This window comes from Crocodylus siamensis, chromosome 14 (assembly GCF_052110815.1).
Source record: "Crocodylus siamensis isolate JL-2025a chromosome 14, ASM5211081v1, whole genome shotgun sequence".
Taxonomy (NCBI): Eukaryota; Metazoa; Chordata; order Crocodylia; family Crocodylidae; genus Crocodylus; species Crocodylus siamensis.
In genome coordinates, this window is record NC_143408.1 from 24,886,714 (window position 1) to 24,907,360 (window position 20,647).

At 42.6% G+C, this 20,647-nt stretch overlaps 1 protein-coding gene across 2 annotated transcripts; it reads left to right on the plus strand.

Annotated features, from left to right (window-relative positions):
* The first annotated feature begins 7,797 nt into the window (after positions 1-7,797).
* LOC149853494 (NF-kappa-B inhibitor zeta-like) lies at positions 7,798-20,043 on the plus strand. Of its 2 annotated transcripts, XM_090027215.1 has the most exons (13): positions 7,798-7,875; positions 7,981-8,223; positions 10,540-10,661; positions 11,269-11,314; positions 11,661-11,704; positions 11,821-12,479; positions 14,615-14,720; positions 15,083-15,229; positions 15,481-15,541; positions 15,762-15,928; positions 16,073-16,183; positions 17,157-17,269; positions 17,661-20,043. In XM_090027215.1, exons 2-12 carry the CDS (start codon positions 7,986-7,988, stop codon positions 17,250-17,252), a joined length of 1,797 nt encoding a protein of 598 aa, XP_089883341.1. In that variant the 5' UTR covers positions 7,798-7,875; positions 7,981-7,985; the 3' UTR covers positions 17,253-17,269; positions 17,661-20,043. The 2 variants fall into 2 exon arrangements, with proteins under 2 accessions (XP_089883341.1, XP_089883340.1); XM_090027214.1 differs by having other exon boundaries at positions 7,815-8,223.
* Positions 20,044-20,647: the final 604 nt, after the last annotated feature.

Here is a 20,647-nt window from a genome sequence, read left to right on the forward strand (position 1 = left end):
TGAGCTGAGGAATCCCAGCATCCTGCATCATCTGCAATGGCCCAGAGGATCTCTTCATTGCTTTTCCCCGCAATTTATAACAAAATGAACACCCAGAGAAACACATTTAAGTGACGACAGCTACTTCACACAGTCATATCAAGACATAAAACACACTCACAGAGAGCCCTGCTGGACCCATTGAAAAGTCTCTTGTGCCATGAAATGGTTTCTTCCTTGTACTGACAGCTGTGATACCTACAGATCTCACCACCTGAATCAGAAGAGAACAGGATGCTTCGGACTAGCAACTGCTGCTGTGCATTGTAGTGTGAGGTCAACAGACATTAACAGTGGTCTGAATAGGGACCAGTTTCCCCGATTATGGCCCAAAGGGGTAAGTGAATGGAGTGTGGGAAGCTTACTGATTAACTAAGTTGTTGCAGTTAATAATGCTGGACAACTGCAAGTCAAACAGGCAGCATGACAATGGACATTCATAATGGTTTAAAAGTACTGCACTGCACCTAAGTTAATAAAATATGAACATGCTAGACCTAGGGGAAATATTTAGGCATCACTGTGGATCTGCAGTAAATTAGCGGGTAAATAAAAACAGATTGACTTTCATTAGTAAATGTTTAGGATCGGGAATCCAAAAAAGATGACAAAGTCGGTAGGGAAATACAGAACGCCCGAGCGAGGGACTAACAATAGAGGGATGGGGGTGAGGAGGGGAACACAACTAGGTTACAGGACATACAAGGTTAGCCATCTAAGCCCAGGAGTGGGGGATGGGGGGAAGGGAGAAGGGGAGGGTGGGAGTTTGCGATGCTGAGAGAGAAAGGAGATAGATACGCACAAACCCCTTACCATGGTCCACAATGGTGGAGGAAGTGGTTCAAAGGAAGTGTCTCAGTCCATGTAGAGTCTCATCGCGGTGGTCCTCTTCAGCTGGAGCGGGGTCTTCCATGGTTGAAGAATCCTCTCAGAAGTGAAGGTCCATCTGGTGCAGAGGGAAATATTCCAAACAAGATCATACAAAAACTGCTTTGACTCATCATAAGACTTCCTGAGTCCAGTTGCGTTCACCTCATCTTAACTGCATAATTGGTGCTGTATTGCACTTTTATAGGAGGGCATTTCACTTGCTCTGCTGCAGCAAGCCTTGCCATGCACTGAGGAGCAAGCAGGTAGGGAAATGTTTGTACCCCTGTGTGCAAACAGTGAAACAGGGAGGTTATGTGGCTCACCTAAGACAATTTAGAAAACTTGTATCAGAGCTGAGGGTACAAATGGACAAGTCTCCAGCTTCCCAATTCTGAGCCTACCCACAGAAATCTTCTTCCTCTCCAGAGACAGATAAAAATGATGATTTGAGATGCAGGGGTGGTCACAGCAACCAGGGTCATTAAGCCCGAAAAAGAGATGAATTAGGTAATTAGTATGGAAGACGGTACACTCTAGTAACAGATGACATTTCTCCCTTCTGAATCACTCTGGCATTCAGAGGCAAGGCAAGGGCACAAAAGGTTACCAGATAAAATTAGTAGCAGGTGAGTCCATAACAGGTGAAAATGCTTCTTCGTTCAGCTTCTAATGAGCCTCTGAATTTCAGGGCCTCTGGAAGCCAGAGAGTTCAGAGCTGGAACTTTAAAAAAAAATGATTTAAAAATCATTTCAGACTAGTAACAACAGTCATGGGGTTACTCATAAAGAAAGGGATGAAGCAGGTTCATCTTTCACAGCCAGGCCAAAAGCTAAGGCAGAAGGATTTTCTCCCAGTCAGTCAGTATATTTGGTTTTCCTCTGATGCATAAAATGCTGACCACTTCCACAATAGATCCCAAACAGGATCACCCAACCCGTGTGTCCTAGAGCAGTTATCACATATTTATGTTCCTCATCAAAACATGCGCCTGAAACTGGATGGCAATGTCAAAACCCAGCACTGACGCTACATTTGGAGGTGGAGGGGACGGATCAGGGAGAAACAGAGCATGCATCAACATAACAAAGCACCATTTAAACTGGCTGCTGCTGGCATGCAAACTGGGAACCCCCTAGCACAGCAGTATGACGTTGCTTGGTAGGGGGAGGCACTTTGTAGATTTGGTCTAGCATACTTGGTATAATGCGTGACCCATGCGAGCATTATACTGCTCTACACGTGCTGTGCTGCACCTACAAATGACCTGCACCCACTTGGAATCTCAGCTATTTTTTGTGAGTAACTTCATTTATGAGTGCCACTATTTGCTTCAAAAAAAAAAAAAAAAAAAAAATGTAGCTCCTCCTTAACCCCAGTGTGGAAAATAACCCCATGCAGAAGGCCAGCACAAGGCCTGTCCATTATTTACTTCCCACCCAGGTGCTGAAAGTTTAACTATGGGATTTCTGCTAGGTCTCTGCACAGGGGAGAATATCACCCACAGCCTTCTGTTCCACTCACAGGAGAAGAATGACAGTAAAAAAGATCTTCACAGTGCAGCTTTTTATATTAATCTGAGTGAATCACCGGCAGAGCAAATGCATCTCAGGGTTAAAACAAAAAACAAAAAACCCAAATGCTTTGCAAGCCCAGTGAATGCCACAGCTGTGGGTGTGTGCAGCAGGAGAACATGTACCAACAAGGGGCAAAGGAAGCTATAGAAAATGTCTTGCATCCAATAAATCAAAAAGGATAAGGAGCTGCACCTATTGGCAGCAGAACCTGAAAGGTGATTTGGAAAGCTCTCACCACACGCTGCCACGAGATGATCTTGGAAAGAAACGTTCTTATGGAGCCTCCTGCTCATGGCCAAACTTGATGGAAAGAGATGTGCGCAGAAGGAAATGCAGGATACAGAGAAAGATGAGAGAGGCTCCAAAACAAGTTGGAAACTGGGACGTATCTGGCCGTAATACCGGTTCCTTCAGAAAAAGGTAGTTTCCCAGGATTCTGTTTCTTTCTTTTTTAATTGAACAACAATTCAAAAAAAAACAAAAAAACCAAAAATCAAATAGCACTCAAACCACAACACTGATAAAGCTATGATTTTCAAAAGCAACTACTGTTCTGAATTATTCAAATATTGACTGTTGGCCTTGAGGATACTTACAAAGGATTATATTTCTCAGAGGAGGCATTTGGCATCTTCTGAAAGAGCAGGCTTCTCTCACAGAGAAACATGGCTGAAAGAGACCTCAAGAGGTCATCTAGTCCAACTTTGCCTGAGGTAGGATCAGCCCCTAACGAAACCATCTTGTACAAATCCACTGTCTACCTCTTAACCAACCTGCACGGTCAACCTTGACACAACACAAGGCCTAAAACCCGAACAATGAGTGAGCAAAGTGTTTTCTAAGGTACTTCAAATTGGGAAATCCCCAACTGAAGCTTTAAATGTTACACACCATTTCTCAACGCCATGTCTCAACATTCATGTTCTGAATTTTAGACTAGTAAAAAAGCAGACTAGAAACCATTTCAGGTCTCCAGCTCTGAGCTACAAAGGCCAAGCATTGCCCACAGCAAAGACAAATAATGTAATCATTGCTCAGTTAACAGGAGAGTTTGGCCTTTCACTGTCTCCTCTCAGCCAAATCACAGAATCATAGAAAAACAGGGCTGGACAAGCCCTCAGGAGGTCGTCTAGTCCAGCACCTGGCTCCGTCCTGTGCCAACTGCTCCAGACAACTATTTGTCTGACCTGCAGTTAAAAACCTCAGGCTCACAAGTTATGGATATTCACTACAGCACTACTGCATTTTTCCAAATATAGCTCAAATATGTTTCTGGTGAGAGAGGTTTCTTTTTTGGAAAAAAACCCTTAAAGTCCAGGTGTGTGGCCTTCCACAAAATGTGCAAAGCAAATGGTATCCAATCCAGCCTGTGCCTTAGGAAAGCAGGAGACACTGGAACATTCCCAGGTGCTTCACTTTTTCCTACTAGCCCTCTCTCAGGGGCACATTCCTCCCAGTTTTAAATCAGGTTTCTAAAAAATTAAATGTTTACCTAGCAACTCTAAAATATATTTTAGCTATCCCACTTAAAACATCCCACTTAAAAGCACGGATGTGGGGGGGGGGTCACAAAATCTAGCCAAATTTGTCCCTTTTTTATTATTATTTTTTGTTTCAGTTTTACTTTCACACATCTTGCCTATTTAGAGACAAATTCTTTAGGATTGACCCGTCTCTAGTTCTGTGTTCACACAATACCTAGGACAATGGGGCTCCAGTCTCAAAGTGGAGGCCGCCAGTAGCTATAACAACGATTTCATACCCTTCCCCACCAAGTTGTCTTCATTTACGGGGGGGAAAATGGTAGCTTTATAGGCATCTTCATTCTCCACTTTTTTTTCCTTTCTAAAGGCCTGAACAATTCTGCATCTACTTCGATTTCTGACGTTATCTCCTGCAAAGTCCTTACATGGCTTGGCAATCCTACTCTGAAGCCAAGCATTCGAAAACACAATTTCTATCCAATCCCAGACCTTGTTAAGGAAAGAGAGAAAGTGTCAAGCTTTAAGCACGCAGTAGAGGTAAAGCGAGTGGGGCAGAATGCTATTTTAATTGCAGAAAATCACTGATATACTCTATGGCTTTGGGCAGGGTATTCTTTCCCTATCCTGAAATCTCTTTGGGTAAATGTTTGACTAAACATTTCTGTCAACAGATGTGAAAAAAAGAAAAAAAGGTACTAATGGTAACCATGTGCTACTTACAAAAGGATGCAATACCTACCATTCCTAGTACATTTAGCCAAAGCTGTCATCAGTAAGGCAAGTGACTGCATCTAATGGACATCTCAGTTCTTACACAAACTGTCTCTTACAATACTTCTTTCTGGTCCCAACCTTAGCAGAAGCTGAGGAGTGTGAAAACACAGCAGTGTGCTTGTATAAAATATCAGGTACTTACTGAAGTGCAGAGAGGTGGAAGCCACAAGAATCCTAATTAAATGAAAACTAAATCCTTAAAAACAGTTTCTTAGGATGGCAAAAAACCTCTCCACTTTCAGTATTTTTGTGGGGCGTAAGACATCTCTTCTCCTCTGCTTTGGGAGAGGTTTTGGTTTTCTCAAGACTATGTAGATATTTAAATTTGAATTTCAGTGGGAAGTTAACAGTGCGCTGTAAACTGAACCGTGAAATACACTGCACAAAATGCTGAATAAAGGAAGATGCGAAATAAGTGTCTCAGTTCCACTCAGACTTCAATAAATCAAATGGTTCGTTGCAGCAGGCTAGTCTTCATCCTCCCAAAATCTGCCCTCTTAGGTTGAACAGTGTCTCAATCCAAGGCTACAAGCCCTGTGGATTTCAGAAGAAATATTAAAAAAATGCCACTTCACATGAGAAAAGGATGGACAGAATCAGTATCAGTCTGCCCAATTGGTAGCTAAAGCATAACAGGCAGTGTGGTTAAAACAGGAAGAAAATATTTACACCAAGAGATCAATATGTCTTCTCATTTCAGAAGACAGACACAATTTGATGACTAACTCAGAGTTAAAAAGGTCAAACAAACAGTTTCTGGCTTCCTAGAAATCTCTCTCTAGCAGCAAACTATTCAGTCTAGCACACAGGGGCCAGGACGTTGGCTTATTGTACAACTTTAAATCTGAGAGACCTGACCTCCTGCAGGTCCTGGTGCCATATTTTAAGCTCCAGGATGACTAAGCTTACCAAAGGGAGGATAGTTATGTGTTGGAAAGCCAACTGTCCTCCAAAAGAAGCCTCCCCAGCCTGGCTGCAAACAAGAGCTTGTCTTCACCTGTCTTGAACGTTAGACCTTGGGCTGACCATTGGGCTCAAGTTGTTCCACTGGAGCTAGCCTAGCCGGGGTGAAAGCTGGCAGTGTGACATGATGCTGCAACTACTCAGCAGATTTGATGAGTGGCCTACAGCAATTCCAATGAGAGCATGGGAGACTGGACTGAAAGCATGCCACGCTGTAAAGCACCCTTTCCAAGCAACTGTCCCATGCATAAACTTATCCAGTTCCACCTTAAAATACCTACTTGGTTTCCTGTTCTCACTGTGTCTGCAGAAAGGCAGTTCTAGAGGCTTGATCCCCTGGTGATGATTAGAAATCATCTAAGTAACTCCACCTACCGCTGGAGCCAGTGGGACTGGAGAAAGGAGGAAACCATCAACAGCACTCGCACTTCCCCCTGCCCTCTAGCTCAAGTTTACAAGCCCATTAAACGCACGCTTTGGACTTGCATGAGCGAGTGGACAGGAGTCATTAAAATGATATCTGCACTGTAATTAGGAAGCATAACAGCAATGTAAGCAACCTGGTTGGTGTAATGGGAACACCAGAGATGAGAAGCAGCTTGGACAGGAGAGCCAGTTAGCCATCTAAGTACATGCCCATGGTCTCCAACAGGGTCCTGCATCCTGTGCTGAATCCCATAGCACTTTGCCTTCACTGTGCAGTAAAGTTTTTGTTCAGCTGGCTTGGTGTGCCTCCACCTCCAGCTGCACTCTGAGAGCAGTGAAGATCTAGCCAGAAAGCACAACCTGCTCAGATTATACAATGGCCTTTCTGTACCTTTCCTATATGAAGTACAGCTGATATAGGGAATTACAACCTGATTTCTCAAACTATTTAGTGCCTCCAACTTCCACTGAAGCCCACAAGACCTAGGTGTGCTCAGTACTTCTAAGTATCAGTCCCTTCATAAAAATCTTCAGAAGTTTTTTTATCAGTGTCCAAGTAAACTCCACCATACCTACGCCAGGGCTGGAAATGTTATATATCCATTGAACAGGCAGTGAGATGCAGAGCAGTGAAGTGACTTCAGTAAGTCCATAGAGACTTGGCAATGGGATAATAAGGAAAGATTTGTCAGTATTTAGTTTTCTGCCCAGTTCACTAGAGTGCAATCTATCTGCAAATTATTTCTTATGATTAACCAGGAAGATTTGAAACCTTCTTAGCTGACTGAAATCTTTTTGTAAGCTTCCTGGGGCTTAGCTAGGGAGAGCTGTGGTTTCTTCTGCTACAGCAGGCAGCATACTTTTTCAAGATAAATACTTTCAGAGTCACATTAGCTTGGAAAGCTTAGGCTTCAAAACACCCAGGTATGGACACACAGCTTCAAATATCCTTCCCTGAGAAACAAAGGCAATTTCAGCTCTTGTACTGAACTGTCCTATTAAGTTCATAAGAACAGTGCACTGTGATACTGCTGATGCAAAAAAAAAAAACAACAGCTTATTTAATGAGCTCCTCTCTGGTGCCTCACAGGACTTTATACCACCACCTATCAGCACGTGCTTCCGAGCATCTTTCAATATAAACCTCAATAATATTAGCAAACATCTTAACAGACTACATTGAGTCTCTGCTATTTGTCCATAGATGTGGTCAAAAACTCTGCATAGGGTAAATAAAGTGTATCACATTGTATGAATGAAATTCCTCTCTCTCTGGCTTCTCTGATTTATCGAGACAGAGATGCTGACTTTTGCTTTCTTTTTCTGTGTTGACTGTCACAGGTAGAAAGGTTTTGGGGGATTTTTTGGTTGGTTTTTTAATGTAGGCTTGGGAGGCGAGCAGGAGAGAGGAGGATTAATAAAAATGTTTGTATCTGGAGCAAAATCAATTTGCTGTTCTCTGCTGAAGACCTTCCCTTCCTTGACCTAGTTTTCTTTGCATTTGGCAAATATATATAACAGTTCTGCTTTTGCTCAGCTCTATTGAGCAGTTCCTAGGACAATGCTGCTGCCCTGGCTTACTGGGGAAGAGGGTGTGGCACGTGCAGGCTGACGTCTTTCGAACCATATAAAGAAGCTGGGGAGAGTCAGTCAGTCACAAAAGCAGGTTCCAGTAACCGCTGGGATTTAAAGGTGGATTTCATTCTCTAACTTGTGCACTTTCCTGTTGCAGACAATAGTGAAGGTAGAACCGGCTATTAGGCAACAAATTACTTATCCTCCAGTTCTCAGAGTGAAATGGAGATTTACGTCTTTCCTTGAATAATTAGCTTTTTCCCCACATGCCTAGTGGAAATGCTGCAAACAGCTCAAATGAGCCCTGGACTACTGGACAAGCAAAACATCAGCGAAAATGAAGTTTCTGCCTATAGTATAGGCCAAGGATCTCCTTTGCCTGGGGAAACAGCCAGCCCCCGAAGCTGTTTTCAGAGCCCATGCTTGCCAGACTCTGGATTAACAGAATTTAATGTTGCAAGTCCCAAGATGGGTCCTCTTTCCTCAGGTAAACAGCAGGAGATGTCTGCTCTGACCGGTAAGCTCAAAACTTTATCTGCATGCTTTGAACAGTTTTTGGCAACATTTTTTACAAGCAATAAATTATATTGATTTCCAGCTGGCTGCAAATATACCGGGGGGGGGGAGAATCTGAAGCAAAAATTGCAGCTTGATTTTTGTTCCATAATAATTCCAAGTGATGATGAATGACTGATGTATAGAAGTGTGTTCATTTTTGTTTCGCTGTGATCTATTCCTAAAAATCACCCATCATCTTCCATACGTTTATAGTAATATCCCATCATTTCTGTTCACTGGTGTACCCTGTATAATAACATTTTACTGCTCATCTACTTTCTGAATCACGTTTGGTTCTGTATCTAAGAGCAATTATCATGTTATTTAAAACACACATGCAAATATATAAATATTATATAGATTTGCTGAAAAATTACAGGATCCTGTACTGATGCATATACTGAAAATCACCTTTACTGAATACTTCAATTCCCAGGCTGCACTTGAGCAGGTAGCTTGGTGTATCATCTGGCTTTAAATAATCTGAAAGGCAATACTAACAAAGTTGTACTTCTAGAACAACTTTTCATCCAACCTCTCAAAGCACTTGAAACAGTAAGTGCTTGCATTTTTAAAACACCAGCCTAAAATAGATGTAATCCACACTTCCAAAGCTGGCTGACAGATAAAGTAAATGGTATGTTGTTGTATTTTACTCACGGCTCTTCTATGAGTATTCAGAAATCCCAAACTTTCCCCAGAGTTTAACACAAATGACAATCCCGAGCAGTTGCAGAAATCACACTCTGTTACTTAGCATTATCCTCCTGCTGCAAATGTTTCAACTTCCCTAATCAGTGAACAGAAACAAACCCAGGTGACACAAGTCTACACATGTGAAGCTGGCTCCCAGAGGGCATAGGTATGCTATGGAGTTATGGAGACATGCCAAGAGTGCTGACCCTCTTCAGGGGGAGGACTTAGCCAGTCAACAGAGAATTTCATCTCTGGGTAAATTTTGGCCCAGGCATCTCAGATTGTGCATATATTTATATGGCTTCTGTCCCTGAAGGGTTTGCTTACCCGAGTTATGCATAACCTGTTCCTTCTAGGCCACCATGTTGTTATTTAAAGCAAAGGGGGCAAGAATTCAAGAACTACAACTTTGCTCACCCTTGCTCCAGGGACCATCACCCCTGGCAGACTCCTAGCATTCAGCAGCCCACACAATGAGTCTTAACACTTCAGACTCCAAGTGAATTCATACCTGGTTTGTGATAGTGTCCTGTGTGTTATCTTACATTTTCCCACTACCTAGGAAAATACTGGGACACCTCAGACACTCAAAGGAAAGAAAATACCCTCCCTCCCCACCTCTTGCAGTGATAACAGACATCACAGTATAGAAGAATCCTAAACTGCATTGATTCTAAACTCTGGAAAAATATATATTGCATGAAAGCAGTTTCAGAAGCAAGAGTGACACAAAGATCTTGGGTCAGAGGCAATATCTTTAATTAGACCAACTAAGGAGCAACAAAAAAATTCCTTGCTTTGCAAGCTTTCTGGCACATGCATCCTTCTTCAGGCTGAGGAGAATTTGAATATTGTTAGAAGTCTTCCTAGGTAGAAAAGAAACTCAATTTGCATAGGGGAGGTAGAAGATGGAAGTTTACTCCTATGTGAATTTCTAATACTGCCATTGGCAGCCTAAAGAAGTTGCACCAGCTTTTGAAGCAGCAATCCAAGAAAAATTTACTGTAGCAAATAAAATTCAGTCCATGGAAAAATATGACTAAGTGGAACAGTATTCTGCAGAGCATTCAAGTACACCTCCTTAAAGGCACCCTCTAGGCCTGGTTCTCAGCAGCTGTAAATCAGTGCAAGTCTACTGAAATCACTACACTCTGTGTGGACTTACACAACCACAAAGAATCTGTCTCTAAGGCCCTGTGCCTCAATTCTCCTTCCTGTTCCCTACAATCCTTCCAAACTTCCTTCCTCACAACTCTCCCTGAGTTTCTTGTTTCCAGTTTTCATGCTGCTTCTGGAACAGGTTCATGATTAACAATCAGCCAGCACTCCCCCACCCTCCAAAATCCTCCCTGTTGAGTGAAGCTGAGCAACTTCTGATCTGCCGCTTAACTCTCTCTGTTCAGTCCTTTCTCCTGGATCCCCTCGCCTCCCAGTCAGAGATGTCAGGTTATTTTAGTAAATGGGAACTTTTCCTCTCAAAAACAAATGGCTTTAGATACACACCCAAGCCTGCCTGATGCTCTCTTGATCATTTGATGGCTTGTAGCAATTTTTAAGTCCCATATTCTGGTTTTTCTAGACCCTGGGCTTAGCACGGACCCCCCTCAGAGGCAGTATGTAGGTGTGAGGGTAAGACTGCCCGTGCGGGAACTTCTGCGAAAGATTCGCCTTTCCAAAGGCATGGACCCCAATGACATCAAGGTAAGAATCCCTTGGAAGTGGAAAAGTCAGCATGGACATAGGTGTTACAGGCCAGTCAAATAGGCATCCTCTTCAGAGCAGCCATGGAAGTCTGTAACCTACCTGTTGCTGCTTTCAGCTCATGGAACCACTCCTGGCAAGGTGATCGAGATGTGGAGGTTCATGCTGAACCTCCCAAAGCAGAGGCTCTCCTGGGAGCTTTCCAAGAGCTTGGCAGCAAGGAATGTTCTCATTCTCGCTGAGAACAGGCAGCTGGTTCTATACTCTGCCCGTCATTTTGATGGCTGTCTACTTTGCAGCTCATTTACCCATTCCCAAGCTAGCAAGCACTAGTGTCACTAGCTGCAGCAACAAAAAGCTCAGCATAGGCTGCAAAACCCATCCCATGGGGAAAACCCTTCATTTTTACCCAGCTCCATATTCCCAAGCCTATGCTGGAAGTAGTACCCAGGCTTGCTAGTTTGAAGCTCTGGTGATCACAGTGCAAGCATATCCACCATCTACAAGATCTATCAGAACCATTTTGCTCATGCCACATATTTTGCACATTACGTTCTTCTACTAATATATCATTTGAGACAACAGCATTTAAACTTTGTTTTCTTAGGATGAACGACAAACAAAAGCAACTAAAGGATGCTCAGGAAGAGCAGGTAAAGAGATGCTCCATCATGCATGCGCGTGCACACACAAAATGGGGCCACATCATTTCCCTTTTCAGATCCTTCCACTGGCTCCTTAGTCCCTTGAAGTTATAGGGCCAGAGCAGCCACTGGTGTAAATGCATTGATTGACAGAGTAGGCTTCTGTTCTCAGCTTTTCCTAAATCCTTCTTGGCTGCATGTTTACTGGTATATCTCCAGTAGGGCCCACAAGGGTGAGATGAAAGTTCAGGGGCCATTCTGACCTCTCCTATGGGGAGAAATATTTTGGATAAGTATCATTTGTGCTCTCTTCTTCCATGACCATAACCAAAAGCAGTTTGCTTCTTCTCAACAGAAAAAAGAAGAGCTCACCCTTATACAGAGAAACAGCTCAAACAGGTATGTGTGACAGCACCCTTGGCACTGCCAGACCCTGCAGGCATATCACAGAGGGCAGTTCATAACAGCACACCTCATATCTGAATTTTTCTTCTCTGCTTCCTTTGCTGTTTTAGAGCAAGAACAGTTCTGGGAAATCAAGAAAAGCCTTGGAGGACCTCGACATCCTGGTGGAGGTACTGGAAGAAGATTTGAACCGCAGCCAGTCTAATCTAGAGTCCCTGAGTCCTCAGCCAGCCCACTTCACCATCTTCCCAGACCTGCCATCTGCTTGGTGGGAAGCTGAAGACAGCACCTCACTAGCTGGTAGCCCTCCAGAAAGCTGCCAGGACTTGACAAAATTGCAGCCATGCCAGCTGTTCCCCAGTTGTAATGCACTACTGAACAGACAGGCAGAGAATTATTACGAGGATGATTATACAAAAATGCAACCCCCAAGGTCCTTGGAAGTACCACTCCCAAATCCAAGCAAGGAAGAGAGCAGCTGGCAGATGCAAGCCACATTAGCCAAGTATTCCCAGAGGAACTTCCACGGACTTTCTGGACAAGATAGGCATTTCTGCCACAACCTGCCTGGACAAAGGCCAGAGAAGATTGTGGGAACTAGTCCAAACTCCCTAGACTGTGTGGCACATTTGACATCAACCTTGGGGGCCCTCTCACAGCAGGACCTTTCTGCTGTCTCTTTCTTCCAGTTCCAGCTCCACTGGGAAGAGAGTCTCCTGAGAAATATTCCAGTGGACAAGTTGCTTGAACCTGATGAAAATGGAAACAGGTCTGATTTTTTTTCTGCTGCAAATCAATTGCTTTTTCTATTCTAAGCCTTCATCTGTACTGGCGATTTGTTCCCATTTCTGCTGTTGCTGTCATGGGAAGGCAGTGAGACTTACAATAAAGTGGTCATTTGCATCCATAGAATTTGCCTGGTCTTCAAGCAACACCAGGTTTCACTGGTTCAGAGAGCAGTCTTGCCTACCTGCAGCGGGGTCTCTGCAGAAAGACAGCTAAACCACTGTCTGGCTACTAACTGCTGAGATCAGGATAGATTAGGAATGCAGATAAGGCTGAAGGTTGGGTCATACACAGAAAAAACTTGGGGGTGGGGGGAATTAAATATAATCAAAACTCCTTAAAAAAGAGATGTGCAATTAAGCTGTTTTCTTAGCTGCAGACATTCTGGAGATAGTTGTCTTTATTATTATTAGCTGATAATAAAAAGAGTGGGGAGATTACACCAAAACATAACATTAACTATTGTACACACAGTAGACTTCCAGAGAACTGGGAGTGGCAGATTCATTGGAACTGAATTGAAGGCCAGTGTTTTACTGCTCCTGTTTTGCTACAGTAAAGTGTTTAACAAGCAAATATTTGATTACCAAAAGGAAAAAAAAACAAACCCTTGAGTTCCCTTCACCCAATGGCCAATTTGAAACCAATATTAGAATCAGATCATAATATGATCCTGGTTTAGTTTCAGCAGTCACGGTCCATCCTAGTTCACATGCTTTAAGTTCTGGATGCAAAAAATCCATAACTCGTGGTTCAGAAATGATACCTTTTATTAGACCAACTAGGAAATCACAAAAAAAATAAAATAAAATACAGCTTCTCTTTTTCTGCAAGCTTTCAGGCTCAAATGCCCTTCATCAGGCTCTGGGAAAATTAAAGATGATAAAAAGTCCCCATAGGGAGGAAATAAACTTCATTTTTTCACAGAGGGGGCTGGAGATGGAAAATCTGTCCCTCTGGGTCCATAAGAGTGTCTCTGTGAGTTGTTCTGAGTTGCTCTTCGTTATGTAGATTAGGTAGGATTTCTTCCCTGGAAGTGTCAGATGGCAGGCAGGGAGGTTTAAAAATCTTTCTTGTTGTTCTGCAGTGACATTGGATTTTAAATCAAGGACCAAAATCTTAAGTTCTTGATTGCATTTCAAGACCAGTCAAAGAAATCTGAACCCAACAGATTGAAACACTACATGAAATGAAATCTAACAAGGGAACCTAAGTGTTGTGCAGAATAACAAATCTGAGTGCCTGAACAAACTGGTAGAATATACAGTGTACCCTTGTTACAGTAAGTCTTTTATCATTAGCCACCCACTGCTAATTCTATAACATCTCCAGCAGTGTTTTCTGGATTCATTTTATTTTTTAAACTTGTGCATAGTACACTCTGCAGCTGAGAAAATGAAAAGCTTCATCAATCTCTAGATCAGTGGAATTTACAGGGGCAACATTTCATCAGAAATCTGCATGTCTAGAGAACATGCAAGGCAGTAGGCTGAGCATGTACATGAGCATGCATGTGTGCTAGGATTGATCTGTTAGATACAAGGAAGAGGCAGCTACTGATCATGGAGGCATGGTTAGAAAAAGCACTAAAAGTCTGGGCTGCAATTATAGATGCAGTACTGGGGCAAACTCTGTAATGGAATGAATTTCACCCAGAGGTCAAAACTTTATTTTCCAGCTGGAGTTTAAGGATTTTTCCCCCTTGTGAGTTGTACATATACACCTGGGGCATGGGGACCCTGTTGGGAAGGTTGGGGGATGATGGACACAGACAGTCCCACCCAGGGGAGAGTTGCAGGGAACCCCTGGGAAGTATAGTACAGTGTTCATGGTGTGGGGGTAAGGGGAAGGTGAAGGGAATTAGAAGCCTACAAGACACCCTGCTTTGTGCAGTAAGACTGGTCTGCAGATACTACAAAATGTGCCAGTGCCCTCTTCAATTTGTACAGAGTAGCTGAGTAACTGCTGGCCCAACCCAAACGTTAGACACTAGCATGCTTTTAGTTTACAGAAAGCAAAAAGGACCCCCCCCCCCCGCCATATTCCTTCTTCCCTTTGATTATTTGAGAACATTTTCCCACCTTTGTCTAATATTTTTAAATCTCTATCCTCTTGCAGGCTGCTGCACAAAGCTGTCACTCAGGGAAAGAGAGCGCTGGTTTATGCACTTGCACGGAGATACGCATGTCTGAACAAAATTGATGAGAAGGACGCAGCAAAACGGGTAGGCTGCTATGTTGTAAAGGTTACTGGGCACTTTTGTAGCTTAGGCAAGGCTCTCAGAGCACCTTCCAAGCAGTAGTTAAGATGTTTAACACACCACTGAATTCAGTAGTCATTTCATGATTTTACAGATAAGAAAAAGAGAGACATCTAGGTAAAGAGAAGTGATTCACACAAGAGCACGAAAGCAGATAAGCAGCAGAGGTAGAACTAGAACCAAGGAGCTTTGCCTGCTGCAGCCATTACAATTCACTTCTCACTCACAGCCAGAGGTGCTCACTCCACATCTGTTCTCCAGCCTATATCCAATACTGCCATAAAGCCTTTCCAACATGTACTCTGAATTCTCTCTCCTATTCGCAGACTGCTTTACACCTAGCTGTTGAAAAGAACCAGCACTTGATGGCCAGTGACCTGATTTCCCTGGGCGCTAATGTCAATGAACAGGACAGTTTGGGGAAAACGCCACTCCATCTCTGTGCAGAGAATGGATACTTGAGAGTTTTGGAAGTAAGTAGATCTTTAACTAGAGACTCTGTTTTATTATACGCTCATATAAACAGACTTTATTCACACATCTTAGAACAGTCATGTGAATGCCCTCCACCAAACAGCTGTCTTTCCGTACGTGAAAACTGACATTGGTGTGACATGGTTACATTGCCACCAGCAATGAACTGAAGTCCCTCAGACTCATTGTTCTGGTGTATTGTGGCAGTGCCCAAACCAGAGTCTACATTCCCCCTACGTCTTTATTTCAGGTTCTGAGAAACTGTAAGGCAAGGGGCCTGCAAGTGGAAGTGAACGTACCGGATCATTATGGTAAGAGATGCAGCCTTAGCTATGACTCCAGATTCTGGCTTTAATCTAGGATGAATCATTTTAAACTCCAGACATTAAACACCCAGGATGAAGGCTCGAGCTGAATGACATATTTTGTTAGGATCAATATTAATAAAGCCAACATAACCAAGCGATAGACATATGTCAGGTATTCAGTCCTCAACCTTCAGTTGACATGGCTCTGCTTCTTTACGTTCAGGTTTAACCCCATTACATTGTGCAGCACGTGCTCACACTGTCTTAATGGTGGAATCCCAAAGAAATGACATCACCACCGATGCAAGGAGGTTTCTCAAGTTGCGCAGAGATCAAATTCTTGAGGGAATCAGCTGCTTACTACAAATGGGTGCAGACCATGGCCTGCAGGTGAGTCTAAGACCTCGGCCTGTTTGTTAGGCCCCCAGATTTGTTTGTTTTGCTTAATCGTAGATTCTTCCCTCTTTCCCATTTGAGGTGGTCTAGTAAAATATATTGGATTTACCCAAAGAACCTTGTCTCCCTCTTTCCTAGATACTGAAATCCTATCAAACTACAACTTCCTATTTAAAAGCCCAAGAGAATCATGAGCCGATGCTTTTCCTGCCGTCTCACAGCCACGTGGGGCAGGACTTTTCTCAAGAGGTAATACCGTTTGGGGAATGATCGTGTTACATCCACTATAGAACTGGCATCCCATGAAGAAAACACCATGATTTAAGCTAGAAGTGAATACAAACATGGCAGTGGAGGTTCCTGGCTCTGACCTCAGCAAGTGCAGGAGATTATGCTAAAGAGAGGCAAAGGGCCACCTTTGCACCTTCCCTATTCTGGGTGGCTGGAGGGGTTTACAGCATTTTACTGAGAAAGTGGGATGCTAAGGTGCTGTGTCAGCAGTCACCACAGGGCACAGCTTGAAGAGACTGATCCCAGCAGTGGTTCTGCTCTTGTGCTGGTAAGGGGCCAGCATAGAGTAACTTATGCACTTGCATCAGAAGTCAGCTCTGCTGACTAAGTAACTTTTATGGCCTGCTTGCTGCTGTGCAGTTCAGTTACTCCTAACAGCTTTATAAACAACAAAATGCCAACAGCTACTTAGGGCCTTAACCATGCACAGGGTTGAAGTCCAAGGGCAAAATCCTGCCCTGTTAGAGCCAACAGGACTCCTGTCGATAACGACAGTAAAGCTGGAATTTCACCAAAGCTTTTATTGGCATCTTGTCTGAGGTTGAGCAGATCATTGGCGTTAATAGCTCTTCCAGCTACCTTATTGATGGAATTTGCCTGGTAAGAGTCTCCTGCCTGTACAGGAATCTAAGAGCCCAGCAAGAAGCTAAAAGCAATGGAGTTGTTATTCACCGCACATTTAGGTGTAAGAGCATTGCAAGGGTTATCCAAGTGCTCCTTTTATTTGTGCTGTTGAGATGGGCGGGGAGCCACACTGTATGACAGTAAAATAATTCATTTCAAGCTGGCCCCTGCTGTCATGTTAGACTCTAAGCATGTTGCCAAAGGAGAGGAATCTCAGCCCTGCATGTCAAGACCTGTACATTCCTCGTCAGGATCCTTGTGCTCTGTGGAAAATGCCTGACTGTTTGAAATCCTTCATTTTTTGCAGGGCTGCAGCTTGCCGAGCAGCCTGAGAGGAATGGCCTTTCCAGACCTACCAGAAGACGTTTCTGAGCTTCTTCCCAGTTTAAACACGTGCTCATAGATGTTTGATTAAAAAAGGTATGTTATGATTAGCAGTTTGTGCTACATAGCTGCAGGCTTCCTAGCTGGATGGTCATAAAAGGTAGCAGTTACCTTATGAGTTGATCTAGGGCCATTTGAATTCAAGGGAAAGATGCTCAGTGGCATCAAGAGACTGTGGAGTAGGCCACACGTTCTGAAGGGGTCACAGAAGTTTAGGGCCAGAAGGGACATCGTGAGATCATTGGGTCTAGCCCCCCTGCTCTTGGCCTGAACACAAATAACCCCTGTACTGGGAGGGTCCTAAAATCCTGTTACTTGCAGTATTTACCCAAAGCCAAGCACAAGAGTAGTGCACGCAAAAATTTGGCATTGGAAATGATATTGCAGCAGATTGAATTGAACGTTTTGTTTGTTTATTGCCTTCTAGGGGAATGCTGCTAAGGCTCATTATCCCCCTCTCACGGTGGTGAGAGGCAGCCGTTGCTGAAGAACAGCAGAGAACAGACAGTAAAAGTCTTTGCATTTGTCATAGCTTGAGCTACTGCTGAAGACACCTCCTCAGTAGAGACAAATAGTAGGGGAGAGGGAAAAACCCTCAAGCCAATTTTTTTCTGAGAGACATCCAATGTCAGATACCCCAGTCAACATAAAGCAACCTCGTTTTCCATCAATGATGCTGAGCACCTGGCTGCCACTGATAAAGCAGCTGTAAGGGGTCTGCACTTTGAAAACAGGCCATTTCTGTATTGGTGCCTACTGTTGAAGATACTGGCTTACGTCCCTGGCATACAATCCCAAAAGTGCCAGGGCAAGATCATCTATTATGGTAGACACTTGATTTTCAGACGTGCAGACTGCCCGCGGTAATGTCGGAAGTCTGTGGGTACTACACGCTCTTAAGGACTGAGCCATAGTGCTGCCATTGTTTATCAAGTTTTCCCCTCCAGTTTAGCTTTAAATTTTTCCAAGAATGGAGTAAGTCGCAGATTTTTAATGGCACTCCCTAAACGAAAAACAGAAATCCTATAACTGAGCATGTGTTTTCAGCTAAGGCCAAGCTTTTTATTGATACAATCAGAGTTTGAATACAACAATAGAGTGTAACTAGTCTGGAACAGGAAACTAAAATTTAAAAAATTGTAAACTGCCAGGAATCATACATTACAGGGGAAAAAGTCTCTTTCATGTACTGTATACATATTTAAATATTTAATCACAAAGGCAGTTTAGAAAGATAAAATATTATACATAATATATGTATATTTAATTCTTCAACAGAAAATTTGAGAGATTTGGTAACTACTTTCCCTGAACCTTAATTCCTGGTTTCAGATATAGTGTCACTTTATTGTAAATTCTGATTGTGAATTAACTGGTTTCTATGAAACTTCCTTGTTTGCTACATCTGGAGCAATCTATAACTCACAGAAGGAGTTATTGAATAGACTATTTGCAGGTACCTCCTATTGTAATACATGAGAGGGTTTTGTTTTTTTTTGTGTGCGTGTAATCGTGATAGGATCAGGTTCACAGATAATGAAGACTCAAAATGTCATTTTTATTATAACTTTCATTTTGTTGCCATTCACATGTCTTATTCCTCATCCAAGTATTAAGCTCCAGGAGCTATTGTGCATAGAACTGATCCAAACTCCTTTGAAAATAAAAAAGTAGAAATATTTTCCAACTTCCTTCAACAGGCTTGAACGAGATGCTCTGTGTCTTACAACTTAATCAACTCAGCAGTGCTCTTCTATATCCGGATTTGTTAGCTTTGTTTTTTAATATTCCTCCAGAGTAAGGAGTCGTCCAAATAAAAATGATCAGCTCTCCAACTACATCATTAAGCCTATTTAAAATAACTGTATACTATCATTTGCATAAACTAGCTATACAAGTTGATTAATCATTTGCTGCCTGGTTTCTGTATGTATCCTCAACGTGTTAATGTTAACTGGAGGTCTCCCCCTTTCTCACCCCACCTTTTATGCAAACTAACACTATTTTCCTTACTTTTAATTTTATTCTATCCATCTTTTTTGTTGCTTGCATTTTAACTGTCCCAAATGAAGGATGTCAGGAGCCATTTCACAGGCTCAAGGACAGAAAACCTTAGCCGACCTATGAAATTGGGATTTCTAGAGATCTGTAATATACTTCACAATTTCAGCTACCTTTCTTAAAGGGAAGATCATGATGAATTTTATCATATGCATTTTAGAGACCATTATGTGCACCTCTCAATTTTTGTATAGGGACTAATGGTGCCTTATGCATGATGAATTTTGTAGTATTGGATAGTTTTATTAAAGCCAGAAATGAGATTTGCCTACCAGATTCACTGTCCACTTGAGGTAGTGGGAAAAGCATCGCCATCTATGGTGGACATTAGATAAAGGCTCTAGCAGATTCCAGAGTCTGATGGATGGTGGGAGGAGGAGGAAGAATACAAATGAAACAGAAACATTTGGTACAAGTGATCACTAATATAAGTTTAAAACAAACAAACAAACACCAACCCACATCAGTTGTATGGTGAACTTCACTACTTGCACTTCCATCTGTAAGTGAAATGAGATATACAAAGAATAGAATCCAATGGTTTTTACTTTCATGGTGTTGTTTAAGTGAGAGCAGAACTTTTAATTTATAACCTGAAATTCAGTTCTGAGAATATTTAATAGCAATAAGGATAAATATAAGATGTATAACTCTCACGCTGTGTTTTTGGTAAACGGGTAAATGAAAACTCTTTAAAATATGCACCAAACTGTTTCACTATTTCTTATCATCAATAAAGATTTCATTTGACATGTTATTGACTTGGTTACCAGTTGATATTAGTGCTGCATTACATTACAATTTAAAAGATGGTCGAGAGGTAAGCAGTGCATAAAATGTTCTTTTCTACCTGGTTATACTCAGCATTGTAATAATGGGTGAGGAGGTCAATGCCAGCATTACTAAAGGTGGAAAGCAAAAGCAAGACTCAAAGCTAGCACTACGCCAATCAACATTTGTGCGGCTTACAGCATCAAGTGTAACAAGGGCCTCTTTTCCCAGTTTGTATGTGGATGTCAACCAGTTCTAAATAGAGGAAAGTGTTTCTAACATATTTACATCTGAAGACTAAGTTCAGCCTCCAGCTATGAAGCAGGATCTCAGCATGCTTCTATTATTCTTCACCAGTCTTTGACTCAATAGATTCCTAAGGGATAAAACATCAATGCAAGAGAAGTGTTCCTTTTGAAGACATTTCCACACCACCCTTGCCTCTTACCGCTTCCGCTCCCACTTAAGATACAGTTTATAAAATGGTCTAAACCGTCAGTGGCTGTACGTTTGAAACTGATCTGGGACTTGAGAAGCGAGCCAATAAAAAAGCTCCTTCACCCCTGCCTCCACCTGCCCTGC

Bases quoted from the DNA above. Each gene is read 5' to 3' on its own strand.
- LOC149853494 (XM_090027215.1), top strand. From the start codon at position 7,986: ATGCTGCAAACAGCTCAAATGAGCCCTGGACTACTGGACAAGCAAAAC. The intron at 12,480-14,614 runs GTCTGATTTTTT...ATCCTCTTGCAG, and splicing joins CCTGATGAAAATGGAAACAG to GCTGCTGCACAAAGCTGTCA. The intron at 15,929-16,072 runs GTGAGTCTAAGA...CCTCTTTCCTAG, and splicing joins GTGCAGACCATGGCCTGCAG to ATACTGAAATCCTATCAAAC.